We start from the raw sequence: 16,086 nt of genomic DNA on the forward strand, positions 1-16,086 counted from the left end.
CCTTCTTTTCTCTCTTCTATATTATTGAGGGCTGAATATCTTTGGTATTTAGACTGTTGGTCAAACAAAATAAGACATCTGGACAGGCCATCTTAGAGAAAATTCAAAAAATAATAAACATATTCTACATTTCCATCAAATGAGCTCAACATGAACATAATCAAGTCTTGCGACTAAATTTTGGCAGAAGTTGTTCATTGTAGTTGTATCTTATAATTGGTTTGTTTGCTGTGTTTCTCTTTATACGTAAAATGGTGTAAATATACAAAACACATAGCATATCGTTTCTTTTACCTCAAAAATACCAAGAATAATCATTATCCAGTCCCAACCTCTTTATTATGTGTTTAGTGAATATATTCAATGCGAATTTTAAAAAATACACAGAGTATTCTATATAGCCCTTTATGCCCTCAGCATTCAACTCAGGCAGCCAGCAGGATTCAAATCCCGCCTACTTTACTGTGATTGGCAGGGGTGATATCAAACCAGAGCCCTGAAAACAATGAAACCCAATCTTGGTCATCTGATTGGTGGAGGTTCTTGGATGTGGTAACAGCCTGTAAGATTTAATCCAGGAAAAGAAGCCTCAATTTGTCAAACACGGAAACGACAAGCGAAGAGATTTTGTCTCTGTTGCGTACTGTACTATTTGCCTTCAACAAGATACGCACATTGAACAGACGCGGGAAACCAATACAATCACAAAAGCCAAAACAATGCCAAGAAAGAAAGAGATTGTTAAAAGTAAGGATAAATAAATTATTGTAATTTGATAGCTTGATTGCTTATTAGTTTCTTTGCCATTCACAGAGAACTTGAGCTAACGTTATTTCTGAAAATGTGTACTTAGCTTAGTAGCTAGCTAGCTAAAGTTTCGGCGTTTCGTGAGTACCGGAGCAATGCTGATGTAATAATATGACGTTTGATATAATCCCTATCTTTGTAACGTGAAAGACGCTTGTTTAGTTATATAATATAATTGATGTATTTTAACGCCATGTTGTCTCTGACTTTCAGATGCTGCTCCTTTACCCAGAATTCAAGAAAACTCGAGGCTTATGCGGACACACGTGAGTATGATTCAAGTACTGTAAAGCTTGGTCATAATTGTTGTGCCGTAACAGGTCTTTCCGGTTATAAAGGTACAGCGGTAACAGCCGCCATGTGTAGCTATTGCATCTTATTTTCACAATAAAAGCTCAAAATGTACTTTAAAAACTATGTATCTAGCATCTTACAAAAACAGAATATCCGTCAATATTTTTATTGAACATAAACAGGTATACACGCACATGCTGTATAGAACACCTACTTGAATTACTACGTGTTAATTTACGTTACTGCAAATAAGTCATTTTCATTATCAAGAACCCAAAGGTTCAGTTTACAGTAGTTTAAAACGGGGAGAAAAGCTGTAAATTTTCATATGTAAAGGGCTAAAAACAGCAATTACTGTAGAACGTTTGTCTTGAAGAATGACTTAAACAGTTGTCACAGTAGTTGTCAATTATTTTTCTGGCCAAGGACTAATTGAATAATTGTTGCAACTGTAATTTATTTATCCCCAACTTTTTAGTACTCTGCACACTTGCAGTATAGTGTTCTTTTATCGGTTAACACAAACAGTTTGACTTCTAAACATTGTAAGTGGTTGCACATTGGTGCGTGTGTATTTGGAGAGCAATGTAAAACTAAAGTCAAATTCAGTGATAAAACAGTGGCATAAAACAATTATCATGATAATGATGGAAATCGCTTCGTTTATCCCTTACTTTTTGGCTTAGTAAAATGACATACGATAGTAAAAACAATCCATTTTCATAATTTCCTAGTTGACTGTCAACTCTCAATTCAGGAGTCCACTTGCTAACTTTCTCTGAGCTTTTCAGTCTTCCTCCCTAAAGAGAGCTGTGGAGGGTATTCAGTCAACTGTTGATGAAAGCATTTTTCTTTTTTCTTGTTCTTAGGAATCAATTGTTGATTTAATAAATGGACGTCATGGGGGCTCCTTCCTGGATGTCTTGGGTAAGGCCTTTTTCTGCACTGGTTAAAGGTTATTTCAATTTAATGGTGGAAAAGAATTGGAGATTAAGACTGCAGATTACTTTTGGAAATTAGTACTGCATACAGAACTATTGGAGAGATGTTTTATCACTCTGCTCCATCACAATCAGCCCTTTGGGAAATCTCCCCTGTTCTTTTTAAGATTTTGAGGTGCTTGAAAGCAGAGCCCTAGAATGATTCTTTTTTTTTGTATTTGTCTGTAGGTTTAGATTTCTTCAGGAGCTTGAGTGCAAACCTGCACAGTGACATCATATATTCAGATGATGATGATGATGATGATTTTTATCCACAAAGTACTGCTCATAGGCCTTTACAACCACATCCACGAATAAGACAACTTACTGATGAGGTAAAAAGTCTTTTGTGTGTGACAATGAAACAAATGGTCACATTTATTTATCCCTGGTTTGTAATATGATATAACTGTTTAACTGACACATGTAATTTGGGGAATAAATTTTAAGATCACATTTAAGAGCAGCAAAGATTTTAAGAACAGGACTATGTTAATTGTCAAAACAGGAATGTTAGGTTTAGTAAAGTAACTTGTGGATTTTCTGTGTGTTCTTTAAATATTTCAAATCTCCACACAAATTTTTTTTTAGGAGGCTGAGAAACATGCAAAAGAACTTATAGCAGAGGAGGAACGACGTAAGGAGAAAACTGAGAGGAACAAGCGTAAAAAATTGGTCAGTGTTGACACATTGATCTTGAATGAATGCTGGTGTTTTCCTTTTGACAGTGGCTTACCTTAGATTTTCTCTCACAGCGTAAAAAAGAAAAGAAACGATTAGAAAAGGAGAATGCAAATAAAGTAGTTTTTCCTGTAAGTTTTTTTTTTTTTTTTTTAACTCTGAATTACAGTGAATATGCAAAACTGTTATAGTCTGGAAAATAAAATGCAGACATAAAGGATATACAGCTGTTCTGATTGCTTGTAATGCCATTTCAGGAGGAAGAACAAGGGAAGTCGGACTCCTCAGAAAATCAGGAAGAAAATCATTTTATTGAACCTAATGAAGAAGCAAGTGAATCTCCTAAATCATATAAAATACACAATACAACAGAGGCTGCTGGGTGTGACGACAGCAGTGGTAATAATAAAGAAGAAACTGTTGTGAAGATCAATAAGATAAAGGATGGGGAGCAAAAGGTTTGTGGAGAACTTAACATTGTAGAGCAAAATTATTGTGTTAATTTCCTTTTAATGTGCTTATGAACATGAAAGGGCAAAGTCTAGAATCATGTTTAGTAAATACGGAAGCACATTATTATTTTTTTTATAATAACATGATCCTGATCTTGTAATTATGAGATCTTATCCTCATACCTACAAGAAAATGCAGGGGTTAGAACACTGCCTGAAAATCATGTTGCTTTTAATGAATTCTTTAATGTCAAACTAATTAATTGATATTTGTTAATAGTACATAGTAAAAATGAACTCTTAGTAGCTAACTTGATATATTTAAATGCACCAATAAATATAGGCTAAGTCACTGTACAAGACAAGATACTCCATGTTTTTTCTTTAGTGAATGCAATGTTTCCATAAGCAAGATATAATGACATTTATGTGGATAGCAACCAAATAGAGGGGTCGGTGTTTCTTGTTCATCTCAACAAGAACTGAATTTTGATATTATGACAAAGGAAAATCCTTTTAACAGCATTTGAGAGTGATTGGAAATGATGTGAGACAGGCCCTGTCCTTCGAACATGGTCCAGGTGTAACCGCATCTGTTCCATGTCAGAAAGGTTGTGTCAGATCCATGAAATGCTCTCCCTCGTCATAATTTTAGGAATGACATGACCTTTTCATGTGAGCATATTGCAGAGGATTATCCTTGTCTTATCCTCCGCAGGGTTTGGATTTAAATAATTCATATTCTTCTACTAGTAAATTGGTGCCTGAAGAGACAGAGACTTGTAGCCAGGAGATGGCAAAAGAAAGAAAAAAGAAAAAAAATAAATTACTGAAAGATGAGCAGCTCAAAGAGGAAAAGACGAACATTGTGGAGAAGCCTGACGTTCAAAAGACAAAAGAAGAGAAACCTGAAACAAAGGAGGTAGGAATACTGAAATCATGTATAGTTTTATCCAAATAAAGGGTTGAAACTTAGAAACCTGTGACAGATGTATTATCACACCAGATTATAGTTGTTCAAATTTAAGTTATGTTTCTTTATGATGTATCAGTAACTTAAGAAGTAAACTAGGACAATATTTGGAATTATCATCAGCTTAGAAACAGACAAACCTTATTTTTCCTGTACAATCCTGTATTTGTGAATATACCTTTTATTTATAATAACCAGTTGGACCCCAGAATCATAACTTGTCTGATAAACAGCTACATGAAAGAGCATGCTTTAACAAACAAATGTACCAACACTGATTTTAACAGAAACCAATGGATCTCGCTGCAGATGAGTATACAAAAAGAAGCCGAGAGCTTGCCAGTAAGTGACTCTAATATTAATATTTTTGTTAACACTTTAATGTTAAAGTCCTGAAACAGACAAAACTGTCCTTCCTCTTTCTCCCAGTTACAGGAAATCACTTGGCTGCCTCTGGACAGTATGAGATGGCAGTGAAATGCTTTACCGATGCCATTAAATTCAACCCAAGGGAATTTAAGTGAGTACATAAACCAGCATCAGCCTTTGAAGCACCCAGAAGCAGTGACAGTGCTAAAATTATGTTACCTTTGGTTTTCAGGTTGTTTGGAAATCGGTCCCTCTGTTATGAAAGAATGCAGCAGTATGAAAATGCTCTCAGGGATGCTGACCTAGCACTCTCCATGGAGCCAAACTGGGTTAAAGGTTTATTTAGGAAAGGAAAAGCACTTTGCGGGCTCAAGGTACCCATTTAAAACTCTTTGAGCTGTATGGCTTCTTTATCTTCTGTGCTTCCAGATAGAATATTTGTAGTTATTTTCTCTCTAGTTTCTCTAAATGTTGCAGCTTCTCTAAATGTTGTTATATCAACTGTTTTATATGCTTGAAAGAATAAATCAAATCAAATCAAATCAGCTAGTTCTTAATTTTCACAAAGATGCCTATAAATACTACAGCGCAGATGAAACTGTTGGTAGCCCCATGATATTGGCAGCATGTTGTTTTGTGCTCTTGGAGATTCTTTTGGGGGGGGGGAATAATTGGTGTGGGAGCACAGTGTGTCACCTCTGCACTGTGCTTTTGAACCAACAATGTAGCCAAAGTAAATCTGTGGCTTAAACAGTGTGTCAAACAATGAAAAGGTTTTGTTGTAATGACACCATTTCCATTATCTGCAACCAGACGAATTCACAGTTGTGCCTGCTTTTAAATACACAAGGTTGTGCTCCACCTCATTTAATGAAACATGCCTCGCTATGATGCCATGGAAGTACTAGTAAGCCCCAGAGTGTTTCAGGTTTTTCATATATTCACTTATTAGCAATAGTCAGAGATGTCATTACATTATGCCATTTAAAGTGTGACAGCTTCTGTTCCCACATAATCCCAGATGCTGTTTAAGTCAAGAAATATCCAGAACCTTCTCCCATAATTCAGCAAGGTGTTGAGGTACAAGAATAAGGTTGACTGATGTGAGATTTTTATTAAATTTGCAAGTCAAGAGTTTCTGTTTCATGGCAGTGGAGGATAAACCCTGAAGTGTCAAATCTCCACATTCCATAAAGGTTTAAGGGCTTTATTACTTAATTCCTTACCTTTTACTACTTTGGCAGAAATACTACGAGGCCTCGCTGATCTACAAGCGGGTGTTGGAGCGGGATAGTTCGAGTGATGAAGCCACACAAGAGCTGAAACGAGCACAGACATTGCACCTCATGGTAGGAAGCTCATGTTCAGCAGTTCACAAGACAAACTGTATGTTCTTGTTTTTTTAGAAGAGAGGGGGAAATCATTAGATACTGCTGAAAGGCGTTAAGGTTGTTGCAAGCTATTAAAAACTGTTATTCACCATAGTGAACTGATGGAGCAGAAAACCTTCACAGCCACTAAAGAGGAAACTTTGCAGCGTCACATGCCAGTCCCCAGAAATCCCATTCCGTCAGTACATAAAGATGCCAAATGAACACAAAATCTGCTGTTAGAAAATCCAGTTTATTTTAGCTAGAGCACTGCTGGAGCACTTTGTCATGCGTTTATATTTTACTATAGAGTTTCAATTCCTGTTCACATGGAGTTTGCATTGGACACACAAGTTTTACTTATTTTTAAACTTCCTGTGTATGGAGAAGTGAACTCGCCCAGCACATTTTAGTCAGGGTGACTCTAAAGTCTCGGCTGGAAGGAATTTGAAGCTATTTTTAAAAATGTATTTGAGTATTTTTGGTGAATGTTTTAGATGTCACTGTATCAGTCATTCGTGGCTCTTTGCATTTCCCTTTTAGGAAATGGGCTTCACCTGGGCGGAGAGTTCGGAGGCCTTGAAAACACATGCCACATTAGAGCAAGCCATCGAAGCTCTGTTTGGTGGTGACAGTAACCCGGGTCCTGGAGGTAAACATCACAGAATTGTTTCTCAAAGTTGTAAGGATAACAGTCACTTCAGTGATTTCTTGGTACTTGACTCAACTTGTATTCAATCTCCTCAGAGGCTGCTGCCAGTAAGGACAATACAGACCAAGCAGTGTTGCAGGATGAAGATAATGATGAGGGAGAGTGGACTGTCCTACAAACAAGCCGTCTTAGAACGCAGCAGGTCAGGCAGTCTAATGTTCCGGGACAAAGCAAATCGAAGTCTCAGTCACCAATGCCTCATTCAAGGAGCTCTGTGAAACCGTAAGAGATTATCTTTGTGTATTTTTATGTGTGAAGTTTTTGTTTTCTGACATCTTGAACAGAAATTCTGGTATTATTCTTAGTTATTTCCCTGGGGCTGCAGCTAGTAGCAGTGATGATGCAACACACCTGTTAAAGCACTGAACCACAATTAATATTAGCATTTTTTAAAAATGAATGTTGTCATGCTGTTTACCTCATTATGGTCACAGTATTTGTAACATCTGCTCTTTCCTCAAAATGTACCAGACCAATGCCAGATCATGTGCACCATTAATGTAAAGCTTTTTGGGATAATGAACATTGTTTACTCATTACTTTTGCCATTTGTGCAATTTTAGGACCAAATCCAACTTGAAGTGTTGATCCCATAAGTTCTGCCACTTTCTACCTCATTCATACACATACATCTCACTGACATCACTCAGAAACCTGTCGTATGTTGTAAAAAGAAGAAAAGGGCATCACAGTTTTATCTTATATGTTTGTTTTGACCATTGCACCAAGATGTTCAGTTTAAGATAAAGTCAACCAACATATCTTCACATTTGACAAACTGGGACCAGAGGATTTGGCATTTTTTCTTATTAATATGATAAACTAATTAATAAAATAGGGGCCAATCATGTTCTTGGCTGCTGTATCATCATAGACTATATTTCTGAGCTGAACTGAAGGTGACTGAGTCCCTGACTTTACAGGACCCAGACATGGATGTGGAGTTTAGGATATTAAGGGCAATTTACTGATTTGTACCCAGAATGCAATATAATTTAAATTGATTCTGTTTCTTAAGGACACTTTTCCCCATTTGGGTTGGATCCTTGGCTCCTACTGTCACCTACGCAACACTCCATGAGCTCTTCAGCAGGTGAAGCACAATCTCATTTCCTTTATGCCTCTAGCATGTTTTTGTTTCAATACTTTGTCACAATCAGAGGCTAACTTTAGTTTCACAGTAGATATGGAAAGTCCCAGCAACAGGGATACAAAAAACAAAAGCAGCAGTGTTAAGTGTGCACAGTAAAATAAAGCAGCAAGGTTGAAGGTAAAGTGACATAAAGAGCCAAACATGATTTCAAAAAGGTTTTAAGATATTTAACATCTTTAATTCCTGTTTAATCTCATCTGCTTTTCATTTAGATTCAGGCAAATATTTTAATTTAACTACACTATGCAAACATAGTAGTGAGATTTACAACCAAATGTTGTGCAGATTTTTAGAAGATGGGCAAAAGACTGTTAATATGTGTTTCCATCCACTAGTGTTATGTGAATATTAGAAATTAGACACACTGAGATAAAGAGCTGATAGTGCTAATTCTCCAGACGTGCATTTAAGCCATTGGAGATGAAGTGAGATGACATAGGTAAGAGCAGCGGTCAAACTGCAAGCTGCTTTGCACGAGAGGAATTTGCCTGGCCCTGTATGTCCCCTGACCTGAATCCAAAAGAACGCGTGGAGTATTTTAAAGCTGACGGCAGAACAAAACACCTCCAGCAAAGAGCAGCTGAAAAGAATAATGTGTGAGGAACAACAGAACGTCTGGCCACAGATTTCTACAAGACTAGTGTCATCCGTGTCCAGGAAGATCCAATCTGTCATTAAAAATAAAGGTGGACATGCAAAATACTAAAAAAAAAATAGAACAATGGAATCTCACTGAATTTTGCTTTCTTACATATCTTGCATTTGTTTTTCAAATGAATTGGCTTTGGTTAAAAAAATATGATTGTAAGAAATAATTTAGAATTCATTTTCTACCGCTTAATCCCTGAACGGGGTCACGGAGCCAATCCTGGCCGGCAATCGGGTGAAGGCAGGGTACACCCTGGACAGGTCGCCAATCCATCGCAGGGCTAACACATAGACGAACAACCACACACGCACCCCTATGGGCAATTTAGAGACACCAATCAACCTAAGCTGCATGTCTTTGGACTGCGGGAGGAAGCTGGAGTACCCGGAGAGAACCCACACAAGCACGGGGAGAACATGCAAACTCCACACAGAAAGGTCCTGGGCGGGGCCCGAACCCGGAGCCTTCTTCCTGTGAGGCAACAGTGCTAACCACTGCGCCACATGTTTGTTTCACATATTAATTTGAGGAACATTAGTCTCCTCATTGCTACACACAGAGGTGCTAGTGTTGTCTCTTCAGTGGACAAGAAGTTTCAATAAATGTTTAAGTTGCATGCTTTTGTGTTATTTTGACGGTGGTAGAATTTTTTTTATTTTTTTTTTTGTAGTTTTAAGTTAGCTGAAAATAAACAAAAACAGGTGGATGGAAACACGCATCAACACGAGTGGTGTTTAAAGTGTGTTGACTGTACTTATTTACTATTGATATGTTGTGTGTATTTGTCCACACTGACTAAAAAGCTGCAAAGCAAACTGCCCCACAGGGGTATTAAAGATTTACTCCAATTTGCACCCCCCCTCCTTCTTCCTCAGAGTTGGGGTCATCTACAGCATCAAGATGCTGCTGGAGCATCAGTGTGCCTTTGTGAACTACACGAGAAAGGAAGACTGTGACACAGCCATCCAGTGTTTTAATGTAGGTGTCTGTTTGCATACTTACAGTACAGCCTGTTTGGATCAGGTTAACATTACAGGGGAAACAGGAGGACAATCTCAGTAATTTACCTCAATGGGGAGGGTGCTCAGAATCTGTATGATGGAAAATTGACCAGCATTTTCAAGTAAATAGTCGTTTAAGTGCAAACATGTGCCTATTAAATGAAATGACTATGAGTTTCTGCAGATGTTAACTATTTCCTTTTCAGGGAATGGTGGTAGAGGGGGCTCCTCTGTCAGTGCGACATCCCCTTAAAATCAACACTGGACTCGGTGTGTCCAAAATGGCTGCCACCGACCTCTTTTCACGTTCGAGGTAAGATCCGTTTAGATTTCATGGTAAAAATCTAGAAAAGACAACCTGTCAAACTTTGAAATACAGTGGATGTACGTGGGATCTTTTTGCCACAGGATTTATTTTATGGTTTACCTCACACTGAGGATCCGTAGTTGCCAATTCTTGTCAAGATTATTTTTAAAACTCCTAACTAGGATTACACTCTGGGCATATGAGTTATCTTGCTTTTATGTTCTAATGATCAGAGGTGAAAAGGAAAATAAGTAAAATTTTACTTTCAAGCCTTTACTCATCCTCCACTTGGACATATAATTTAATCTTAAAGTGACATTGTTTTTGTTGTTGTTGTTGTTGTTGTAGCTCGTACAAGAAGGAGTGCTTCTTCTGGAGGACCACAGGCTGCATGAGACAGGACTGCACCTACAGGCACGTGCCAGAGCACAAGAGCATTGATAAGGACAAATTCACCAGTCGACTGGGACAATTTAACATTTAGGAACTCTGAAGTAAAAAGCATGCAGTGCTTCCCCTGGATGTCAACCCAGGGTGCTTTTAGTTTCCTCTTCTCTAAATTTGGTTTTGGTTCTTGTGAAAGTTGGGCTGCAAGAAGTGTTCAGTGATTTTTGCATTTTACATTCTGTTGTGTTTTTGGAAATGTTGGCATGGTGACGGCCCACCACTGGTGTATGACTACAGGAGATGCACCAAACCAAATTGTGCTGGTGTGCTATAGTAAAAATGCCTGATATCATGCTATAAGCGGTCCTTTGCAGTAGGATTTTGTCAGGGGTTATTTGTGATCTAAACTCTTAAAACACCTGATTTTTACTTTGTTTTAAAACTGATTTAACTGATTTTTCTGTTGCTCTCCAATCCTCACTCACTAGGTGGCAGCATTGTCTTAACCCTTAACTTCAGGGCTGCAAACTGTTCTGCTTTTACATGTAAAGGCTGTGACTGATAAAGTAGTTGTGCTACTGGACACAAATTGTCATACAATAAGTGCCTTTCAATCACTATGGCCACAGTTTCATCAAAGTTTGCCTAGAGGGAATTTAAGCCTCAACTCTGAATGTGCCATACACATTAACCTATACAGTACAAGACCAAAGGCTGGGTGTAGGTGAAACCATATAAATGAACCTGAATATGATTCGCTATAAAACTAATATTCATCCTGAAACAACAAATGGTCTGGAGTGGGATTATTCAAGCCTCTGCACCTCTGTGTAATTTGGGATGTCACTATGCGGTCAGAGCCATGACTTGAAGATGAGTGCGGCAGGTTTTTTTTACTGCTCTACCACCAAACTATAACCAGATTAATTCTGGAAGCCGCAGCGTGTCCGGTTTCAGAGTCCTTGAGTGAGAAGCCCCCCACAGTTGCCTAAGGTCAGCCTGCATTTTAGAGAGCCATTTAAATGCCTGAAAAGTAACTGTTGTCCCTGAAATTTTATCTAAAGTGAGGTTCTTCTAAAATGGCTCAGTTCAATCTCCGTATCTCCTTGCTGTTAGCGTGGGTGGGATTTATGTAGAGCCCTCTCTGCTGAATCTCAGCTGGATTGTTTTTTGGCCCAAGCAGGTCAAGGTCACTTTTAGACTCCTGTCATGCCGTGCTTGAGGTGTGAACCGCAAAACCTTTCCAAGGAGCTGAGCAATTATTTAAAACCAAGGTGGGAGCAAAGAAAAAAGTTGAGGCAGTGAAAAGTGCTTATCCTGGATCTCACAGGCGGAGCAGCTGGACTCGGGGGCATTAATTGGCTGAGGGTGGCATTCCTCACAAAGCCCTTTTGATCTGTGTGAGATCTGAGAGCATGGAAGGTCTGTAATACTAACAACATGAACTCCGGTTGAACCCATGGCAGCACTGGGACATGGAGTTGATACATTACCTACTTGCAAACTAGACCTATATTCAATGTTATTAGTCCACTTTGCGTTGCCACACTAGAAACCTGTTGAAACCCGTTCAAATGCAGATAAAGGGCGATAAGAGGTCAGGGTTCACAAACATCCCGCCACTCTGGGCCCAGACAAAGCCCCAGTCCCTCACTTATTAAAGCAAACACCAGGAGGATTAAGTGCATCTTGTTTAAAGGTTGCCTGGTTTGTTGAGCTTCTAACAGATTGCTGCTTTTTCTGTCTCAATGGCAACAGGAGGAAAATATTAGTAACAGTATAGTAACAGAAATTAATCAGCACACACTGCTCTCCCACTCTTCCTTTAGATTTATAGCTCTGCAGCAAAAATCCTCCTCCCTCCTCATAAAGAGAAGATTTCAGTTACACTAATTAAATGCGTTTCTTTTAGAGCTGGGATGTATGATCTAATTCTAATTCTGTGGTTTTGCCTTCCTGGTAAATAAAGTATCGATGTAATGGAGGAGTCACTGAGTCATGCTGTATATCAACAGTCTGGTTTGCTTATCAGCAATAAAATAAATGTCCTGTCACTGCTGTTTGCTTGTCCTCGCTAAAGGAATGACATGAAACATGGCACTGTGTGGATTTAGGAGCAACACTCCAAAGTTGTTTTTGTATGTTTTATTTCCAGTACATCCCTGAAAATGTTTTTTTTTTTCCAATCAGCTCCTTATGAGTGATCTGAGGTGGTAACTACAAGATACACAGCCAACATAGACATTTTGATATTTCACAAGAGGCTTTTCTGTCTGAACTGTTTCTCACTGGTTTATAATGATCAGTGTGCCATGTAATGCTCAAGATCTTACAACATTTAAAACAATCTGTTGACAGTTACCTAATGTTAATCAGATGTGTTTACAACAAACCCACAAGGTCCTGAATAACATTAGCTGGGTTCTTGAGTGTTCAGATTGTAATAAATAGTTTTCTTTCTCAAGTTTTCAGGGTATTTAATACTTGGTTGCATTCTTAGAGATAAGACAATGAAATCATTTCAAAATATCAAGCCTTTAATTAGAAATTCTGCCTTATAAAAATGCCCAGATAACCAATAATTTAAAAAGTGACCCATAATCTGCTTAATTTAAAATGCAGACATATAATTTTGGGCCAAGCTATTGTCAGCAGGCCGTAGTGATTATGATGAGTGAGATCAGTGAGATGGGGTGGTGGTAGACTCACAATGGGGAGGCATCTGGTTCCACAGTCTCCTCCCAACTGGATCCCTCAGTTGTGCAGCGAAATGAATACAGTAATTGTTAAAATGAGAAATTGACCTTCTCTTTAATGTAGTGCAGGCCCCCGTAACAAGTTAAAATAGCACAAACCTAATTAGGGAATTGATTGCTTGCTTTCATTTTCCTCATTTGCATCAGGGTCATATAGGGAAGATAAATTAACAACTTGTCTTTTGTCCACACTGTCATTTCTGCTTGTGAAGCATCCATTGCTAAGAAATGAGCAGGAGAAATGCCTTTTGTCTGCCCTTGATAAACTCATTGGTGATAATGGACTGTTAAACAGAGACCAACAAGAGTCCTCACACTTTCATACTGCTGCACAAACACAAGTTTTTATGTTGAGTAAAGTTTGATGGATCTTTCAAAAGGATTATTTCAGTGTTCAGCACGTTCACAACCGTTCACCATTCGTGAACGTTTTTTTCTTTTAAGCTCATTTCACTGTAGTAAGAAACTTATCTTTTAAGGGATCAGGCTGGTGACATCTGAAATTTTGTTACTGTCAACGGACCCTTTAAAAAGGCCAAATCCCACAATGAGTCCATCTCTTAATGCTTTCCAACTTCTCTACAGAGTCTGTGGCCCTCAGCCCTAAGCCCATTGGTTCCAACTGAACACATAATCAGTTTTTAAGAACACCATTAAATTAATAAATATACACATGGCGTCATTTTTAAAAAGGCTGTGATTTCCTAAAACAGCTGGACACTACAGGGTTTTTCCAAACCGATGCATTTCTAATTGTGCTTGGACAACACTGGAGTTCTGTGGGGTGGGGAAACTTGACAGACAGCTATGACCTGTAGCGCAAGAGGTACCTGACTGACGGGGTAACCAAAGGCACTTTTAGTAACCTTGCTAGTTTGTCTACTTGCACTCTAGAAGGTAAACAATGAGGAAAGAATACCACAAGTGTTACTGGAATTATGAACTTGTGAATATTTATGTAAAAACTTCGAGTTAATCAGATTTTGAAAACCATCTCTTCGATCCAGATTACTTCCCAGTGGCTGTGTCAGTTTTATTATTGTAGACTTGCTGCCGCATTATTGAACGTGCGAGTCCGTTGCCCATTCAAGGCCTTGCACCAGCTCTAGAGGAAAACCAGACAGTGAAGAGGACACTGCACAGTGCCATTCCACTAAGGCAACTGCAGTTTTCAGGTCCTGAAATGTGTCTGTTTAAAAAAATAGTTTTAGTTTTTTAGTTTTGTTTAGTTTATTTCAAGCATGTAAAAAATAAAATAGCATTACAGAAATAAAATTGTGAGAAAAGAAAAAAAAAACAAAATATAGGTAGTGCATATACAATACAAGAAGAAAGAACTAATAACAATATAAAGTCAAAATAGTACACAATTCAGTCATATTCACATTCATGAAGTAAATTACAGATACTACCACCATTACATGCTTGAAAGGGAGTAGAAAGAAGTACAGACTTATCTAGTTCTACCCCCTTTCTTAGACCATGGTATAGCTATGCCAGCGCCATCGACCCCATCAACAACCAGTCAAACCCCCAAAAACCGCCAAGAACCAGCCCTGACATGCACCCACATCCAGCACCAAACAACCAACACCACAGTGACTCTACTTGCACTCTAACACAAATTCGTCATTGCACACACAGATCGTCGTGTACTAACTATACAAAATAACATTGTTAAATAACTCAATACTAAAACAGCATTAACTTAATCAACACCTCTCACATCCACAAGATTAATACAAAGTCTATACATGATTTTTATTATCATACACCACACCCCGAGTACTCCCATATGATCTGCACTATACCTCATCTTTCCTATACCTTGAAATACAGCCTTTTTTATATTTAAACTGTTTTATGCTTGTACATTGTTTTAAGTCGTCCTTTAATTTGTTCCACAATTTTACACCACTTACAGATATACAGAAACTTTATTGGTTGTACGTATAGAGTAAATTTTTAAGTTTAAATGGCCTCTTAAATTGTATCCTCCCTCTCTCTCATTAAACAGTTTTTGAATTCCACCCGGCAACTGATTGTTTCTAGCTTTATACATAAACACAGCAGATTTATACTCCACTAGATCAAAAAATTTTAACAATTCAGACTGTATGAATGATGCACTAGTATGATCCCGGTATCCAAGCTTATGGAAAATGGCCCTTTTCTGAAGTATAAATAATGACTGCAGTGAACTTTTGTATGTATTTCCCCAACTCTCAACACAATAATCTAAATATGGTAAAATTAAAGAACAATAAAGAATGCGAAGTGACTTCTAAACCTTCTAAACCTCTGAAAACAACACAGTCAAACCCATTCAGTGTTAGATAACTAGATGATTGTGGTCAGCAGCAGATTAGACTACTATCAGTAGTGCTAGCTCAGCAATCCCGACAGTCACATGGCCCTTGTCTTGCAGGTTGTAAACCACTGAGTCTCCCATGGTAGAGAAAAACTACACTATATCAACTACTTGTTATAAGGATGAATTATGGTTTTTGTAACATTTTAGTGTTTTTGACAAGAAAAAGCACCAGACCTACCCTAAACACTTTAAAAAAGGGAGAGCATTCAAGCTCCAAGCTAGATCACTGCAGAATGCCTTAAATAATGTTCAGCAGTAATAGAAAAATTACAGTGGTTGTACTTAATGGGATAATTAATGCATAAAACACTGGTAGGGTCCTATAACACCCATGCCTTTATGTTTATGCACATACAGTGGGGCAAATAAGTATTTGATACACCGCCGATTTGTCAAGTTTTCCCACTTACAAAGAATGGACAGATCTGTAATTTTCATTGTAGGTACACCTCAACAGTGAGAGACAGAATCTACCCAAATATTACAGTAAATCACATTGTTACATTTTTAAATAATTTATTTCCATTTTATTGCATGAAATAAGTATTTGATACAATAGAAAAATAGAACTTAACATTTGGTACTGAAACCTTTGTTTACAATTACAGAGGTCAGACGTTTCCTGTAGTTGTTGACCAGGTTTGCACACACTGCAGCAGGGATTTTGGCCCACTCCTCCATACAGGTCTTCTCCAGATCTTTCAGGTTTTGGGGCTGTCGCTGGGCAACACGGAGTTTCAGCTCTGAACCCACGCTACAGGGTTCAGGTCTGGAGACTGGCTAAGCCACCCCCGGAACTTCGAAAGCTTCTTACCGAGGCA

At 38.2% G+C, this 16,086-nt stretch overlaps 1 protein-coding gene and 1 long non-coding RNA gene across 3 annotated transcripts in view; one reads left to right on the top strand and one right to left on the bottom strand.

Moving 5' to 3' along the window:
• Positions 1-534: 534 nt before the first annotated feature.
• Positions 535-11,093, top strand: LOC109962410 (uncharacterized). The gene is made up of 17 exons (XM_020604102.1): positions 535-747; positions 1,021-1,073; positions 1,971-2,028; positions 2,271-2,416; positions 2,673-2,756; positions 3,020-3,220; positions 3,933-4,136; positions 4,475-4,529; positions 4,617-4,707; positions 4,789-4,930; positions 5,801-5,905; positions 6,470-6,578; positions 6,674-6,860; positions 7,657-7,731; positions 9,316-9,418; positions 9,648-9,754; positions 10,097-11,093. Exons 1-17 carry the CDS (start codon positions 720-722, stop codon positions 10,230-10,232), a joined length of 1,884 nt encoding a protein of 627 aa, XP_020459758.1. The 5' UTR covers positions 535-719; the 3' UTR covers positions 10,233-11,093.
• The window catches only part of LOC109962415 (uncharacterized), a 34,263-nt gene continuing 28,255 nt past the window's right edge, over positions 10,079-16,086 (bottom strand). The window contains exon 3 of one of the 2 annotated variants that reach the window (XR_002275249.1): positions 10,079-10,156. This is a non-coding gene — a long non-coding RNA (uncharacterized LOC109962415). The remainder of the gene's footprint in view (positions 10,157-16,086) is intronic. The other variant, XR_002275250.1, reaches the window with a different exon arrangement.

Source organism: Monopterus albus, unplaced genomic scaffold (assembly GCF_001952655.1).
Source record: "Monopterus albus unplaced genomic scaffold, M_albus_1.0 scaffold64.1, whole genome shotgun sequence".
In the NCBI taxonomy this organism is placed as follows: Eukaryota; Metazoa; Chordata; class Actinopteri; order Synbranchiformes; family Synbranchidae; genus Monopterus; species Monopterus albus.